Consider the following 19,247-nt stretch of genomic DNA (forward strand, 5'->3'; position numbering starts at 1 on the left):
GACTGAGTATGAGATCAGGCAGTTATAAGTGGGACAACTATCCTTTCTAAACACTCTCTTTGGGTAGATGCTAGAATATTGTGTTGCCCTCTCTGTAGAAATTAGCTTCTTTCTCTCCATTTGAGCTAGTATCTGCTTCTCTCTCTCTCTTTTTTAAAAAACACAAAAAACCATGCAAATAAGCCTCTAAAACATCAGGTGACACAGAACTAAGGAACACATCATCTTTATGTGAGGCAGAGACAGGCTGCATTAAAGACCAGTACTGTTTAGTATCTTCATCAGGAACATAGTGGGATTGAGTGCACCCTCAGCAAATTTGCAGACGACACCAAGCTGAGTGGTGCGGTTGACACGCCTGAAGGATGGGATGCCATCCAGAGGGACCTGGACAAGCTCAAGCAGTGGGCCCACATGAAGCTCATGAGGTTCAACAAGGCCAAGTGCAGGGTCCTGCACCTGGGTGGGGGCAACGCCTGGTATCAAAACAGGCTAGGGGATGAAGGGATTGCAAGCAGCCCTGCGAAGAAGGACTTGGGGATACTGGTAGATGAAAAACAGGACATGAGCTGGCAATGTGCGCTTACAGCCCAGAAAGTCAAGCGAATCCTGGGCTGCATCAAAAGAAGCGTGGCCAGCAGGTCGAGGGAGGTGATTCTGCCCCTCTACTCCACTCTGGTGAGACCTCATCTGGAGTAGCTCTGGAGTCCTCAGTACAGCAAAGACATGGACCTGTTTAGAGCAGGTCCAGATGAGGGCTATGAAAATGATCAGAGGGTTGAACACCTCTCCTATGAAGAAATGCTGAGAGAATCAGGGTTGTTTAGCCTGGAGAAGAGAAGGCTCCAGGGAGACCTTGTTGTGGCCTTTCAGTACTTAAAGGGGGCTTACAAGAAAGATGGGGGCAGACTTTTCATAGGGCCTGTTGTGATAGGACAAGGGGTAATAGTTTTAAACTAAAAGAGGGTAGATTTATACTAGATATATGGAAGAAATTTTTTACAATGAGGGTGGTGAAGCACTGGAACAGGTTGCCCAGAGAGGTAGTGGAGGCCCCATCCCTGGCAACGTTCAAGGTCAGGTTGGATGGGGCTCTGAGCAACCTGATCTAGTTAAAGATGTCCCTGCTCACTGCAGGGGGGTTGGGCTAGATGACCTCTAAAGGTCCCTTCCAACCCAAAGCATTCTGTGATTCTATTCTATGATCTCTGTATCAATGAGTCTGCCACAAAAACCTATTTATACACTTAAACCATTCGCCACCTGTCTCTTCCCCTCTCCCCTTAATACAAACACCTTCTACACCAGACTACACATGTGATTCTGTGTGTCATCTTTTCACTTATCTTTCATTAAGCATTGTACTGTTCCACCTCTACCTTACTGCTAGGAATTCCTGAGGGGTTTGTAAGACTTGCAGAAACTGAGTTAAAACACGCTGTACCACATTAATTAGAGTTGCACATCTCTTCTGATCAGGTAATGTATCTACATCCCCTATACCACAGTACTCTTACACTCCAAAATTTATCCCCAAATCTACTCCAGTAGCAGCTCTGCTGACTTCTCCAACTCTTTCCTACGTGTTTCAGGAGCAAACGTGATCACCCTGAAAGCTGGTAACTCCCAGTGATTAGATTCTGCACTCTCCAATCTGGCTGGAAAGGCTGCACCCCTGTACGTATTTTAGTATTCTACTTTTTCAAGCTTTGTGCGTCATAAAGTCCTGAATGGCCAAAACAGAAAGCTCCCATAATCTTTCACTAATTCTGTTACAGAATTAACCTTGAAGAACTTTGTCTATGCTAGTTCAAAAAAATAAAATCAGTAACTCTTGAAAACAAGCTAAACAAGTGGAGCCCAGGCATAAACAGGCAGCCTTTTTTTCCAAAGTGCTACTGTTTGGGCCCAATACACTAAGTATTTAGATTTAGTTGAGATTTCTTTCACCCAATTCCAAAAGATAATGCTGAGACACACACACTTAAAATACATCAGTTTAAGAACCACCTACAATTTTGCACTTGGAAGATAAGGTCTCTTGCTGCCTAGCATTTAGGACAGGAACGAAAAGGTGCAGGGGGGCTGGGGGATCAACTCTCCATCGCTTTTGTTCTAGCTATGTCATTCATAGAGTTACTCCCTTTGTGTCACTTTCTGTTTCCTTGTTAAATTCGGGTGATTAAGAATTTGATATCTGAAAGTCCAATTTTAACTTCCATCTCAGTTCAGTAAAGTCTTATGGGCTTTTTTCCTAACTTTTAATAATAGGAGACAATGCCTGCTAGTAGAAAATGGTGACAAGGCTACAGATGGATTATGTGCTCTTTTGTTTAAATTGGCTTAACAGCCTGAATTTCATAAATTTTTTCAGTATGCTTGTTATGACTACTAGAGCTTGGTTCTTTTCACACCACCTGATAAGGAGGTGTGGAGGCAAAGAAATGTTTACACACACACACAGACATACCACCTTGACATATTAATCCAAATTCACTGAATAATTACATCTTCTATGCAGACTGAGAAATCAGTCTTTCCAGCAGGGCATCTCCTTGCAGATATCATACTATTAAAAGAGTTCAACTTGGCTACAGAGGTCCTGACAGTCACTTCTTTGGGTTTCTTTCCTTCTCAGGCACTAGAGACGATGAACCCTAATGACTACTATACATGTTTGTAAACTGATAAGCATTTTTAACTTTGATCTTTTGCTAATACCTTTAATATTCCTTCCAGTTTAGAGCCATCCTCAGGCTATTAGTCATGCTTACTGCATGTCTCAATGCCATTTCTCTTCCTCTACTACCACAATCTAGCAGAAATATGAGAACAAACATGAGACAGGAAGTATTTTACAATTGGCAGTTTCCATTTAGGGCTCAATTTGACGGCATGCCCTGAACAACATCACCTCATTCTGTATCATAAAAGAGTACATCATTACCACAACTGGCGTGACAGCTAACCCCGAGAAACCACAGGTTACAATCAGGACAGTCCTGCTCATATGAAACCCTTGTCAACTCAGATGTTAGAAAACTAATCCTTCCCTTTCTCACTTTATCAATTTTCGTCAGATTACTCCCAGCCTTACTCTGTGGCCAAACAGCTACCAGATCCAATGCAAGGAGGAAGAGAGGGGAGACACATGAGTAGAAGACAACCACCTCAGCAACAGTCCCCACCTAAGCAGGATTATGCAAAATCTCAAACTGCTACACAGCAATGCATGTCCTTGAGAGGTGGAACAACAAAAGCCATACACTCTTACTGCTTACTTTGCAACAGGTCTGGGGCATGAAGCCACCTGTGATATTATAATGACAACACATTAATACAATTAAAAACAAAACAGAACAAAAAAACTCCACAGGTGCTTTTCTCATATTTTGTTTTGGGGTTTTGTTTGTTTGTTTGAAAAGTTATTTTGGTTGATTCAGAGTATTAAATGCATGTCAGGAGAAGAGATGGGGTAGGACAACATATGGGAGCGAAGCCTGGACAGGAAAATGCCTCTCTGCAGAGGTCAGAACAGCAAGCTACTGCAGTGGCTCTACTGACTCCGGTCACAGCATTAAGTTGTTCTTTTCTATCATGGTAAAGATTTGCTGCTCAAGACTTTTTGCAGCCGACTTCCCACTCCTTCTGGTCACACTTAGCTCATCTGTTTTCATCCAGTATCTTCAGTGTAAGCTAAGGAGAGATGATTGTTTTTGTTTTAAAAAAAAAAAGCCTACTTTACTATATTCCTCCTCTTTGCTGTTCTTTAGGCATGGAAGGAAACATTTGTAAAAACAGTTAGCACTACCTCATTAAACTTTAGGTCCTTCCACAAGTTCTCTTTGTCACAAAGCCTGCAAAAATACGAACAGCCATCAAGCTCTCCTTGTCCTGAAACTACTGGCTATCATCCTGACTGTGAGATTGTTCCCTTACGCTTTCCTTCCAGTCCTTCACACCTATTGTTCTGTATTTGAGAAAGACCCTATTGTTCTGTGCCTCTACCCAGTTACTATAAATAAAACTCATTCATTTTTATAAACAGCCATCAGATGGGTTTGGGAAAGGAGAAAAATCTGCAGAATCATTTCCTGAGTTACAGATTATCCTATCTTTTTATGACACCCGTAGTATTTTTTCTTTCAGCCTGAAGCAGGTTTGCCTATTTAGTGAATTTCCTATTATGTAAAATGACCATATTAGAACAGTACAAGAAGCATCACAATTTGTGAGGCAAAACAAATGTAGTTTAAAAACTAAACTAACATTAATTCTCTACTAAAAACATCCTGCATCTATCTGTACCTGTAGACTTTTTGTTCCTCTCACACTGAATATTCTGCAAGAACAGAATGGTTATGGTGAAAGAAAGTAACTACAACCAGGACAACAATTTAAGAATACACAAGAGGCAGATGCACCTACTTGTAGGCTTGCTAGGAAGCCTAGTTTTAAACTCAGGGTGATTCTTTTCTTCCTCTCAGCCAACTCTGATCATCTTATCTTTGAAAGATTTATGACACCATACAGCTGTCATCTGATCAGCAAAGGCTTACTTTGGGTAAAATACTCAGAATTCAGTTGCCTGGGAACTCTCGAGTACTTGAGACAGCACATAAAACACAGTAGCCCAAACCCCTCTCTCTAGCGTATTAGCTACTGGAATGACGTAATTCTGTTTTCTTTGAGAAGGGCTATGGGTTTATTTTTAATAATAAAATTTTTTTAACAGTCAACTCGAAGTCCGAACATTAACTTATCATGACCATGGACTGACTTTTGGAAAAACGCAGGAGACTTAAATCCTTAAACAACAAAGCAACAAATATATCAAATAACCCTCAGAGGTACATCATTTGTCAATATGAGTGACACACACACACAAAAAAAATCATACAGAATGTAGTAATATAGTTCTCCAAGCAACATTTTCTTTGTGAGCAAGTGATAAGATTATCTCCTGCTTTTTACCATTTCCAAATTATTCAGTCATTTATGTTATACATTTACTTTTAGCTTTAAAAGACCTATGTTTACCTAACTTAGTTTACCAGCTTTGAAGACCTATGGAAATATACTGTAAGGCTATGAAAAATAGAAAAATGCAGTGTTTGCTTCCAGCATGCCTTCACAGTCAAGATAGTGATTTAAATCAACAGTGTCATATCCCAGATTCTACCAGATTTCAGTAATAGTGGATCATTAATTAACACTTAGTATTTGATTAAAACTAGTATTTTTTTTCTACTTAACATCAATTTTAAGAAAAAATAATCCATATTCACAAGCATGTAGTCAGTTACCAGCCCTGAAACACACTGAAGGATTATGACTCTGGAGACTGCAGAAAGAACAGAACTATGTTCCAGTTTCTCCTATGGAAGATAATATAAAGAATATAAATTATATATGAATATAAATTTTTATTTAGTTTTATCACTGGAAAGTTAGGTGTTCAAAATGAACTAGAATCTAATACAGAATTAAACAGATACTTATTTTGCAAACCAGAAGTATTTCATGTCCAACTCTGAAAACATAGTCCTTCTCTAAAAAATAAAATTGCAAACTGACAGGACAGCATTTTCAGGTTAAGTAACCAGTCCTAACCATTAACTTAAGATGAAAGCCTCAAAATACAAAGATTCAGAAATAAAAACGCCTGCATCGTTATTTCGATTCTCAAATCATTCCATAATCCACAGCTCCTTTTAATCTCAGCAGGAGGAATTAAGCTTTCTATGATTTTTTTATAGGAAAAAATAACCACACTACTACATGCTATTGTAGATGATTAAGTTATTTAGACAGCATTCCACACTACTGAAATGCAACAGGACATGGAAATGAAGAAGCTTCTTCTAAGGGTCTTCTCAATTTGGAATCTCTTTTCACGTAAGTACTGTTAAAATTCTTTCAAACCTATCATCATTCTCCTTATTCCTCAGAATTAACTAATTCTAATTAACTAATAATAGCTTTTACAGTCTTCCCATTCTGTAATCCAACGATGAGTTGTCCTCTATTTTTAGTTCGTTTCAAAAGGCAACTTGTGTAAGCAATGTTTGATTCAACTTTCCTTCCTCCATGGACACCAGTAATACTGACAGCATGACTAGTTGTAAAAAGACACATACAGGAGTTGACCTTATGAACAGTCTATCGCATATGGAAGACTCAGAAAGTGATCACTAAAACAACATTCAACTTTTCAAACTACTACTATCGAGCACACACAAAAATTTTTCTTTGCCAAACATGAGTAAGTTAAGCTGTAAAAGCATCCAGGTAAAAACAAATACTATACAGCAGACCAAGGAAAGAAAACACAGATGAGGATAAACAGTTGATCTCATGTCCCATCCTTCTTCCTCATCCCTATTCTTTCTTTATAGATTTTTTTAAAAATTCAATATAATTTTTGTCATAATTGGCAGTCCTTCAGGAACAAAAAGGCGAGACAGAAATGTAAACAGAACTTCAGCTAAACCTCTGCAGGTGTCAACAGGAACTTTGCACGCACACACCACAAATACCATAGTAGCCGTAGTAGAGCAAGACTAAAGGCAAAAAGGTTCAATCAAGGGAGGCCATTTCAAACATAATTTGAATAAACAATTTTCAATGGCAGCAGTAGCCTAATTGCTTTTTTCCTGCCCCAGAAATCCTCACCGTAACAACCAAACAAGAATTCGCATGGCTTCCTATCAAAATTACATCAAATCAAGGAGAAGAGGAAAGAAGGAAAAGGCTAATTTCCCAGTCCGGTTCACCACGCAGTCTGCAGATGAAGAATGAGGGGATTACAGAGATGAGAACATGCAAACAGAAATAGGGGCAGAGAAGTTAAAACTGGCCACCAACTCTCAGAACTACCGCCAGACATACCTCTCAGATTAGACGCCTAAAAAGACACAAATCACACTCCTCAGTCTCAGCAAGATTATTTCCTTGGTAGTCAGCAGAAAGGTATTTTCAGAACGCCTAAGTGGCTCTGGTTGTTGGGAACCTGCTTAAGATGAATCCACCACTGGAAAGCCATCTAGTAACTAGCAAACAGCACCGCATACGAACTCTTACCCAACACCGGCTCCCAGGCCTTAGGCCAAGAGCAGCATGCTACAGAAGGGCTATCCATTCAGCCTGCAGGACTGAGATGACCCTCCAGGGAGGAAGGTGCCCGAGTGATCAAGGTTCTCAGATTTTACTGTGGTGTTGGTGATACAGCTGCCCTGCGGGAGCACTGCTCATGTCGTGAGTAACAGCACAAAAAGTGGGAGACCCAGGTCCCCTGCCTTCTATCTCCCTGATGGAATTAAAATTCTTCAGAGAACATATTAATCACCAGGACCAAAGAAGAGTCTGAAAAGACACATGATCCGTCCTTCAAATAATACTGGAGAAGCGGGGTTCGCACTCAGCCCAGAACTGAAGAGTTATGAAGCCTAAGAGAATATGACTGACCCGGCAGTTTCATTATTCCCCCAAAGGAAGTAAAAAGTTCTGGTCTTTGCTAAGATTATTTCTGATTTTGATGCTTTTTATAGTGTCCAGTGTACTGGACAAACATGGAGGAGTCAAAGCCAAAACAGTACTCTCCACTCTCCCAGGCATTCTAACATGGCAATTAGCTAAGTCTAAACAGTCAAAAAATCAAGGCGCTAAATGAATTTCCATACTTAATGCATTTTACAATTGTTGAAGAATTTACTTTCTCAACTATTTTCTCAGACAGAAAGAATTTCAGCTCACAGATACCCCCTTTCAGGCAAGAGGTTAACTTTTTAACATCTTGACCAAGGACTGGAACAAGAAAGCATTCAGACAGAAGGTATTACAGTGAGAGTGAGGTATAATGGTTTCAGCCACTGAAAGTTTACATCAACTTCCCTTTGCAAGATGAAAAATGTCTTAAATACTTGGGCAAAACAACACAACAAATCTAGACAACAGCAGCATAAAACAACATTTGCAACAACTATCTGCTGGAGAAGGGGAGCGTCAAGAAAAAGGAAGATTAAAGCCATGAAAAGGAGTAGAGGAACAAACTACCTTCTTTGCAGTAGAACAAGTAAACACAATCTGCAAGAAACATCAACACCTCATGACATATATACACAAGAATATAACAAACACGCCATCCCTCATAACCAGCTTTAACTGTATTCTTCACTACTGCTCATCGTCACAACCATTCAAAGACTACTGTTACAGGAGTAGGGTATGGTATTTCCACTAGGTGGCTAACTTCTGTTAGTTGACATAGTAATTTCCTGTAATAAATACCCATAATTAATGGGTGCAATCAGAAAACTGCTAACATTCCCCAGAAACACTTATTTGTACAAAACCTACATGCAACGTTTATATAAGCTATGGAAAGAAACCCTAGATCTCCTTCAAGCAAAAGTCTATGACACAGCAGCACACAGCTACCATGGTAATGCCTGACTGCCAGGTCTAATTGCATTTCATAAAATAATTCCAAAATGGGATTAAAAATCTGCTGCTTAATTACCATCTTCCCCACTGGGAGTGCAGGACTATTTGATAGTAATTCCTCACAATTAGAGAGCTCTGCTGATCTGCTGTGAATGAAATTTCACCCAGGGATCTGTGCACAAGACTTCAGGTCACAATCACAAACTCACCCAAAATGCAATGGGAGAAAGTAGGGAAAGGAGCATAAGAGAGGGAGTTTCCATCTCAAACAAACAGGATCAAGAAAATATTTTAAAATTACCATTACGTTTACAAATTAAACACTTTGCTTTTGAACTCTGAGGCCATGAATGTCTTCCTGCTGTCACCACTATAAATACTGGAAGTATTAATCATATTACCTTTATTATTTGTAGCTGAACCCCTTCGTCTGTCTGAGGGCCTTGAAAACAGCCACATATTGTCTCAATAATTCTATCAATTAATTTTTTGCCTGGAGCTGTACTGTCTGGAGCATTCCCTGTCAAGTGCCCATATGCTATAAGTTTCTGGAGAAGAGAAGAAAAACACGTAAGTAAGAGCTTAAAAAGTAAGCCAGCTTTTTGTTATAATAAATAAATTCACTTGATAGCTCTAACTTGCACAGAATAATTAAAACAGTACATTTTAACCCAAGTCTCAGAAAATGCCAAGGATTTTTTTTTTTTAAATGTCCTCCAGATTTATTCAATTTTCACTCAGCAACTGCAACACAAAGTTTGTCAGCATGCTTAACATTAAAGCTTTTGTTCATCAGTTAACGTTTTAAAACAAACAGGATTCTAAAAACTAACTCACATCACACAAGTCTTCATATGTAGTCAGCACACAAATGCTTTTAATACCAGATAAACCAGCTGCAAATGCTTTCTATTTCAGCTACTAGGTAGTCTTCTGTTTTGAAGTGTTCTATTATCCCTTCCTCTCTCTAGGTCTTCAGTACTTTGAAATGGAATTTATTACAAAATTAACAAAATCATCTGCTGAACACTTCAGGCATGAGAGTATTCGTAAATCCCCATGGCCTCCTACTCAAAAAATACACAGAGTAGCAAGGCATCATAGTGCGACAACATGCCAGGCATGCATGTGCCTGTGAATGTGAATATATTAATAGAGTTCACTGTTGGGCTACTCAGGAGAAGCAAATGGCTAAATTCCATGCTGTAGAATTTGTTTTGAAAACACTACAGGAGCCTATCAGTTTTCAGAGGCTGGATGTCTCAAAGTGAAAATATTTTACTCCAATTATAAATAGCATAAAATACATCTGATAATGCGGTACCTGCTGTGTTAGTTCAACACATAGATACACACGTGAAAATAGGTAGTTTTACACTAACATAATAAAGTTGATCCAAACATGTCACTGTGATAGTACATATATACACAAATAAACACACATATGCACTACATAATAAGACATACATTCACCTTTTGTGAGAAATACATTCAATTTGGTTGTGTGTGCAATAAAGCAATAGAAAAACAACAACATTATTTGTTACATACAACTGTACTTCCCCTCCAAACCAACAGAATTTTATAGTTGACAGTTAAATCTCATCTTCATACAGACCTGTAAACAATCTAGAGATGTACTGACAATCCTGGGGCACTTCGACTGGCATGCCAATTCAAATGGTAGGAAGTATTTGTCCGCTTCAATGAAGCTTGTCTTTGATTTCACGGGTGGAAGAGTGCTTGAACCAGGCTTTGCTTCTCCATGAGGGGGACTAAACAGAATGATTGTATTAGAGTGCTGTAAGTGATCACACAAATAGTTCTCACCACCACAATGTTTATGAATGAAATAGCAAGAAAATTAACATTAGGAAAGAGTAACTTCTATGAAGTTAACACAATGGAAATATGGTTGTATAAGTATTCTTAACAGCTTTTATACTTCATCTGTCTCCCTTATGGATCAGGCAAATTGACCCATTTGCACACTAAGCAGATATTCAGTGGTCCCTGCCAGTTTGAAGGCATAAAGAACTGTTTCCTCTGAAAATAGGAAGACTCCCCTCACTTGGTTGGTGAAGGCAGTGGGGAAGAAGGGAAATCTATTCAGTACCATTTCCACGTTAAATGATAACTCTGAGAGAAGTCTAGTCTGTTACTACTAGAACAGATAAAAATACAACTTGCCAAAAATTTTAATGACCCTCAAAGTTAAGAACTACTCAACCACTGTATTATGATACAAGTTTGGTTCAGTACTCTAGAGAACGTACATCTATTTTGGAGATTAAATCATATCTGACCTTCATACTGACATACTCAGAGGAAAAACGAACAAACAAACACACACCAATGAAAAAACCCCAAAACTTTGCTCTATCTGTGCTTCAGAGGACACCAGAGAATTTTAAGAGTTCAGTGGTTACCAATGTATCTCACTTGGGCAATGTATCTGAAATGGCTAACTGTAAAAAATTTGACAAAATTATTAGCTGTTGAAGTCTTATTGCTTACAGCACCTTTAGAAAGGGCATGCTCATTATTACTTAGTTAAAAGGGACAATTAAGAACAGGTAATTTTTCAGTAATTTGTGTGCATCAATGCAGTTTGCCTTTGACTCAAAGAAAGATGTTCGGACTTTTCATTTCACAGAAGAGCCCATCACCTTTATATAAAGCATTCCTAATCTTTTTGTGCACCCATACGTATCTTTATGTAAAAGGTAAACTACAGAATCTTACGCAGACTTGATAATTGGTATAAAAAAAGAAAAAGAGCATAACTTCGTATTCTGTAGTGAAGGATTACAAAATTCTTGCAGTAATTCAAATAGATCTTTACAGAATAACTAATTTCAAATCCAGGCCAATTAAATCAGACGCTTCAAGGAATGTAGATGGTAGAAAATACACATTTTTCACGTTGCTGAAGTAGAATAGTGAACTGCTAAGAGTTTATTATAAATCCAAAGAATGAATGCAGTCCCACGCATCATGGAAAGAGCCTTAAACTAATAATCAATAATATAAATTATCAATTTCAGCTTTTCAAGGAGCAAGCTGGATTGTCCTTGAGAAGATATTTGGTACCACATTCAAACAGCCCTCCTTGTTTAGGCTGCTTAAAAAGGGTACCTAAATTTTAAGTCTTAATAGTGAATAATTAGTGTTAAGATTCTACTTTCTACTAAATAACTTCTCTTTTGAAGGTTTAATCCCTACATATGTTTCTCCTGAAGAAGAGCAGAGGTTTGTTTTTCTGTTGGGTGCATAACTATTTATTGCACAATATGTTTTGCTGGAAACAGAGCTCTTTTGGACAAAACCCAAATCAGATAAGTTGCAGAGAAAGTACATGATTCTTCTACGTTCTTAAACCTCTGAAATTCCTACAAAAGCTTTTCTCTGAGGAATGGAAGGGTGGTATCTCTTGCTCATGTCTTATGACAAGACTGTTCTTCATCTAGTGATTATGTCTACTCAAATCATTAAAATTAGGTTAAAAAGGCACTCCGGAAATAAAACCAGTTTTTTTTTTCAGAAACAAGGAGCAGGCCATGATGAGATTCTGAAAATTAAGAACCCATGCCACAGCAAGCAACTGCAGAAGCCTGAAGCTTCTCTTAATTGAAAGCTATTAAATGCCCAAAATAATAAATATGGAAGATGATGCTCCATTTGTCTCTGGAAAGATAACTCAATAAGCTCATCACCTTGTTGATGATGGAAGGGGAGAGCAGGGAGAGGGGAGAAGAGAAACCCAAAAGGTTTTTTCCACTAATGCCAGCGAATAAATTACTTCAGCTGTTTTTTTTTTCCCCAGCAGACTGTGAAACCAGAAACTGTCCCTAACATAACTTTATTCCACCAAACCAAGGGATCTACCAAGCATGAGAATTATGAAATACGCTGATATTTACATATCAGCCATAGAAACAGGCTAAGGCGTCTATCAAACAATTAATTTTTAAAATTATTTCGGCAGCATTTGCTGTGTAACAGTTATGTAAATCAGCCTGTCCTCTTCTATTCCATTCCCCTCCGCCCCACTACCAGACATCAGTTCTGTTTAAAAAACACAAACAAACAACAAAAGAAGCAGTTTTCCATGCAAAATTTCTGGGAGGTGGAAATGATCTATTTTTCAATGCATTCCATTCCAGGTTAACTGTGAGATCAGTTTCCTTGAACATAGACTGGAAAAATTTAATGACTTATCATTAGAAGTCCCTTGTTAGGATATTCAAATCTCAATCACGGAAGTAAGAAGCTGAAAATAATTTGATAAACTAAATAAGAAGTTTCTCTATTCTAAGGCCTAGAAAAACAGTATATTCTACTGCATCTAAAAAAACTTGAATCTACAGTAAGAACAGGGCAAATCCATTCACAGTTTCCAATTCCAGCAATGCCTTCCCAGCAGCAAAAAGCTACTGTCAAAATAAAGACAGTACTGTAGAAATCAAAATCTGTTTAGAAGATGTACATAGGCAGGTAAGACATACACATTATACCCAAAAAAATCACAGCTTCAGGTATTAATAGGACAGAATTTAAGCACCCAAAGTTCAGAAATGGTTGAACCATGCTTGCATAAATCATTATAATTCAGTGCTCTCATTAGTTTTAGCATGGTATTTAACTACAGGATCAGATATTACTTTTCCTTATTCAGTGCCCAGAACAAATAGCCCTCACTGAATATTTAACGTTAAGCATTTTTTTTCTTATGATGCTTCACAATGTAGACTTCTGCTTTATTTATACTACTCTAAGTAAAACCTGTTACATAAGCACATTATTATTTTCTGTGTGAGACTGTCTTGTGGTGCATTTTCTGAACACTACACAAATGTTAGATTTATTTTTTCAACCTTACTACGAGCTGATGGTATTCACTTTATTTTGCTGGTGGAAACTGAAGTACAGTGATTCAGTCAGATGCATCCACTAATTTTTATGTGCCCAATTTGATAAGCTGGGAGACTAAATTGTTCAGCGTATTTGATATTAAATTGTCCTTTACATCTTCTGAAACAAAGTTCCCACCAGCTTGCTTTCCAGCTAGAAGTGCTTACATTTTCCAAACCAAAACTTGTAGATTTCAGCTCAAATACCCAGGAGAGGAAGCAGAAATCATTAGCAGCCAATTTTGAGAGCTGTGGTTTAAATGTTTTGCCTAAACCAGAAATTCAGTTACAGGGCAGAATGCAGGTCCCCAAGCAGCACTCATCTGCCTAAGCCATAGGAGCACTTTCATCATCAGTTTCACCCACTGATGATTCTTTCAACAAGCGGTATAAGCAGTCTTCACCACACAGCCCTGACTCATGGTTAGCAACGTACACTGAATGAGGAAGAAGATCCTGTGGAACATCATAACTAATACTAATAATGGATTCCACAGTTTACCAGTACTTAAAAATGTACTTGTTGATAGCAGAAGAGTGCTCAATGTCAATTTTGGCTTCTACCTTCACTTGTAGAGGAATTGCCTCCAGAAGTCTACACCTATTCCCTAACAAGGTCCCTTCCAGACATTACCTTTTCAAATTACGCTAGTTTTCTCTACCCGTTCCCACTTCCTCACCCCAACCTCCTCCCCTTGCTCACTCACAGTTCAAGTCTTTCGTTTGCATTCCAGGCTCTTCCCCCTTCCCTCAACCCACTTCAAGAGCCTTTTAAACTCAGGCCTCTCCACCAATACCTTCTTTCTGTGCCACCCACAAAGACCTTTTCTAATCTGGATCCCCATTCCTACCCTCCCTGGCCAGACAGTATAAGCCTGCTCCCTCTAAGCTATCTTCTGCCTCTACTCCCAGGCCCCACGCCTTGCACTGTAACAGCCAGTCACAGAAGCAGCACTCGTAGCACATTTCCAGAAACCACCAACCTTACAAAATACATTAAAAATGCTTTTCAGAGATAGCACGTACTCCCAATGCAGAATAAGTATGGTACACATTTTAAGAAGTTAAAAGCACTATCGCTCAATACGATGAACTATCACATACCTTTGCTTTTCTGTTTCAGCCTTTATTTCCTCTGTAAAATGAAACAAAGGCATAGTTATGGAAATAGTATCAAAACCACAAATACTATAAAATTAACTGAAAATTATTGGAAAGCAAAACTATTTAGGCAAACATTTGAAACCAAGATTAGTTTAAAACAGAAAATACATGTTCAAAGGCAGTTTCATAAGAGCTACTACCCTTCACCTGCATTGGTTACAAACTATATCAAAATTACTTTACAAATCTATATTCAAAACTTAACACTTAAATTTAAATCCAGTCATGCCAGCTCAACACCACATCCCTAGAGTGTTTCTGCCAAGACATTAGGCAAGCTTTTTTCACAGCTCATGTATATAGAAATAACGAGGAAAACACAAATATTATTAAAACAATTAATCTATCAATAAAAGATATACTGCTTGTTAAATGTGGATTATACCAAAAAACAATAAAGAAATGACCATTGCTGAGTCTTACATGACACCTTGATGACTAATAATTATCTTTGGTTTTAAACAGTGTTAGACACCACAGTAATGTCTAGAGGGGAGGAAAAAAAAAAAGGCTGTAGTGCCTCTATTTCATACTATTTTAAAATATATTAAAACAGAAGGTCTAATAGTTTAATGCTGTTGACAAGACATTCAAAGTAATTTTTTACAACACATTTTAAAAGTAATTTCAAATTACTAAAACTAATGTTAGGAAACATCTTCAATTTCAAGAGTACTTTTGTCTGTATTCTCTAGTTATTTAGCACACTTAAATCATAAAATGATTCTATAAAGACTAGGATTTCCAATGTTGTAGGAACATATTCTTGAAATAAAATGTACAGGATCAAGTATGAACATTTTTATATATATCTGTGTTTTAAGAAATAGTCTCAGGAAATCCATTGTAAAGTCCAGTCCTGCTCAAAGACACAAAACCACAATCAACTAAAACCAACACTTTACTTTGATTTTTGTGTATAACCTTTAAACTAGTGGCATGGATTGATTCTGATTAAAAAAAAGTATTTCTAACCAAGCTCCCATGCAGCAAAAGCGCACTTTGTCTGCGTCCTATCCCTCATTTACCATTTCGCACAGTCATACTGATTCACTTACATAACACAGCTTCCTAAGTTTGATATTTTATCACAAATCACTAGTATCAAATATGTTTACTAATAGACTTGCTATTTCTTCACTAAGAAAAGTGAACATAATGAGTGCACGTCAACCTAAAATCTTAGTTCTGATATGACTGATGCTCCTGTTTACCCCCAGTAAAACTCACAGGTTAGCAGGTCAGTGGTTTTTCCAAGAAACAGCTAGTTCAAATCTGTGTTACCCAGGACTAGACAAAACATGAAAATAACTCCATATTCCAGATACTCAATATTCCTCAGTAAGTAACAATCACAGCAACAACAAATCTTACAGTCCGCAGTGTTTCAGGAAAGTATGCCTTCATACCAGGTTATGATCCTTGATCCATTTACTCGCTTGAAGACAAATTCCTGACCAACAGGAAGGAGAAGAAACTCTCTTCCTCCCTTCCAGCATCTTCATAACTTCCATTATTTTACCTCCCACCTTCGTGTTCACACCCAGGAACTCTCCTCCCTGAGATACTCTGAAGTCTGTCCAACAAACAACATTACCAACCAACAGGTACAACTGCAGAATAACTTCCGAGTTCAAAGTTTCCAACTAAAGCAACAAAACTAAAGCAGATTCTCGCCCAATATCCAACTATTTTGAACACAGAATGAAACATAGACAACTACAGAAACTAAGGGAGTCCTAATACTCTGCTCAGATAGTAATCCCATTAATAACGGCAATGAAATATTAACAAATTTTGCCTGTAAAATGACACAAGGTGTTAGAGTAATGTCATTGAAAAGGGGGGGGGGGGGGGGGCAGACACCCAACACAAAAGTAGAAATCATGTCTTACTGAACTTGAATTAGTTTGAGTGACTCCTTTAAATCCTCTTTTTTTTAATATATTAAGTTCTTGTTTTAAATGATTAACACACAAATTTAGAAACAGCTTGCTTACAAAATTTGAACTTAAGTCATTCTAACAAACATTTCTACTGTTTTATATTTAAATTCTAATTCAAGATTATAGCCAATTTTATGGTATTTAACGCGAAGAAAGATGATATTTCAATTCAAGATAAAACAATCATTGTCAACTTGTTATAGCACAAATTTCAGTTTACAATTTTATCAGATTTTAATAACCTGAAACAAACACAATAGTTTATTGAACAGTTTTTCTTAAGATCACTTAGGTACAGGAGTCAACTACTCTATGGACCACACAAAGATTTGTGCATTTACAAGTTATCTTATACTTCGGCTAGGGGAAAAAAACCCAACAAACAAATCTAGAAAAAGAACGATTCCAGACTATTGCTATAAATAAAACAACAGAATGTGAAGCTCCACTTCACATCCAATTCTGGTTGCCCTTCTCAGCCTGCGCCACGCCACTGGAATGCTAACCCCCTGAGGCTAACTGCTCCCCCCTAGGGGAGGTGCAAATTATAGTGGAACTCATTCATTGTTCGGAACAGAAACAGTTGTGAATATTGAATTACTGTGAAAATTGCTTAAGGGAGTACAAGTAAGCCAGTTCTCAGCTCCCCACCCTCTCCCCTCCTCCATGAACAACAGTATTTTTCCAGTAAAAGACAGCACACATCCTAAGTGCAAGTATTCTTCCGGCCCTACTTGAAGCAGATGTGACAGTGAGCGTTCAGACAACACCCTAGCCAACTTTACAGGTTCCGAACCAGTGGTTAAAGTGTATGCTTAAGCAAATTTCTTGAGTTGAAAGCACTGCATGAACAAAGACAGTCCCTGGCAAACAGACAAACATAAAATTCCGGAAAAGAAAGATCAGAAACAGTGATTCCACTTTGCACTAACTCATTTTATTCCTGAACTAAAAGAATGTATCAAACCCAGCTAGCTGTCATCTTGGTGCTACAGCAGACTATCTCTGAATTTATTCTCTGCTTTGTAAACTATAACAGTACTTGCAAAGATTACCAAAATAATAAAAATATCCAATCAGAGCTGCTTAAAGCCCTCATTGCGCTGCTGATATTCTAACAAATTATCACTATTCTTTCTTAAAACACTACAAGAGATTGTCTTCAGAATAGGTCACAACAATTCGTATCAGAAAATGGAAATTTTTGTAATTGAAGGAAGTATACTACAATTACAAGGAAAGAGCTTATGCAAGTGTTAATCTCATTAAATGTTATTACCATTTCAAGAAGCACTGCATCAGTCTATTAATGTGAAAGTACGGATTTTATAACCTTTGTTAAATAAAAACAAAGGTTCTTATAGTAGCTGACATCAATATTTTAGGAGACTGAAGTATTTTTAAATGGCAGATAAGCACATGGTATGATACCATTAGTATGGATAAGGCAGACAGCAAACTTAAACTTTACTTTTACCCTTGAGAACAGAGAAAACCTATTTTCCTTTACTGTCTGATTGCTCCCTCTGCTCTCCATAACAAAACACAAGTTATCACAGCACAATTTCATCGTCATGCAACAACCACATCCAGTAGGAAGCAAAGAAAAATTCAAGACACATTATCAGCACAAAACCAGATTATAATAAAGGTAACTAACAATTCTCATGCTAGATAAATAATCTGTTAATGACAGATGAACCAAAACACTGATCGATACATTCTTTTAAATGGGAAAAAGTAATCCCTGCAAAACTAAAGATTAGCTAGAAAAGGGAGATGAAGCCAGGCTTGAAAACATATGGCTGCTTCCTTGTTTTGCCCTCTTCCTCTCCAAAACACACACCCAAAGCCACAAAGGAGAGGATCCAAGAGCTGAAAAAGCTTATTATCTCACCGTCACCATTCATTTCGGGAAGAAAGAGGAGAGAGGATGTAAGATGCTGAACAGGGCAAGAAGACTGGAGAAAAGGACTACAGCTTCCAGAGTCTTTCTCTGCATTATCTGGGATGTAAACACACAGTTACTGTGGAAAATAGCTCAGATAATTCTATGGCACTGAAAGGATGATGTGTTCTAAACTGGAATTAATTGGGGTATATTTAGTACTCTTAAATAAAGTGGAGCAGAAATAACAAATCCCTCCTGAACTCTCACTTTCACACACAGCTCCATAACAAGACCTCTTCATAGAGCTCTATCACAGAATTAATGGAAATATATGTGGCTTTTGTACGCAGAAGATAGAGCTGATCAAAGAGATGCATTATTTTGCAATTTTACAATGGCATGCATCAACTGTTTCACCAGGCAGGTAAAATTAGTCATGTACATTGGTTTCAACATAATTTTCCATTTCATCTACACTTGTACAGACCACCATCATTCCAAAGAAATCTCTGAAAAGGTCTAAGAACTTTGTTATACAGCTGTACTGGTTCTGGCTGGGGTAGAGTTAATTTTCTTCATAGTAGCTTGTATGGCGCTGGGTTTTAGATTTGCGATGAAAACAGTGTTGATAACACAGGGATGTTTTTGTTATTACTGAGCAGTGCTTACACAGGGTCAAGGCCTTGTCCGCTGCTCCCCCCACCCCACCAGTGAGTAGGCTGGGGGTGCACAAGAAGTTGGGAGGGGACACAGCCGGGACAGCTGACCCCAACTGACCAAAGGGATATTCCGTACCATATGACATCATGCTCAGCAATAAAACAAGGTGGGGGGAGAGGGCAGTTTACCTGCCATTGCTTGGGGACTGGCTGTGCATCATTTGCCTGG

General features: G+C 38.0%; 1 protein-coding gene across 7 annotated transcripts in view; it reads right to left on the reverse strand.

Annotated features, from left to right (window-relative positions):
- Window positions 1-19,247, reverse strand: part of ARFGEF1 (ARF guanine nucleotide exchange factor 1) — a 98,803-nt gene that overhangs the window by 52,013 nt on the left and 27,543 nt on the right. For all 7 annotated transcript variants that reach the window (XM_075706279.1, XM_075706276.1, XM_075706278.1 and 4 more), the window contains 3 exons: window positions 14,463-14,493; window positions 10,064-10,220; window positions 8,847-8,993 (listed from right to left, as the gene is read on the reverse strand). In XM_075706279.1, coding sequence (XP_075562394.1) covers window positions 8,847-8,993; window positions 10,064-10,220; window positions 14,463-14,493 — 335 coding nt within the window. The remainder of the gene's footprint in view (window positions 1-8,846; window positions 8,994-10,063; window positions 10,221-14,462; window positions 14,494-19,247) is intronic.

The sequence above is a fragment of the Pelecanus crispus genome, chromosome 2 (assembly GCF_030463565.1).
Source record: "Pelecanus crispus isolate bPelCri1 chromosome 2, bPelCri1.pri, whole genome shotgun sequence".
NCBI classification, from domain to species: Eukaryota; Metazoa; Chordata; class Aves; order Pelecaniformes; family Pelecanidae; genus Pelecanus; species Pelecanus crispus.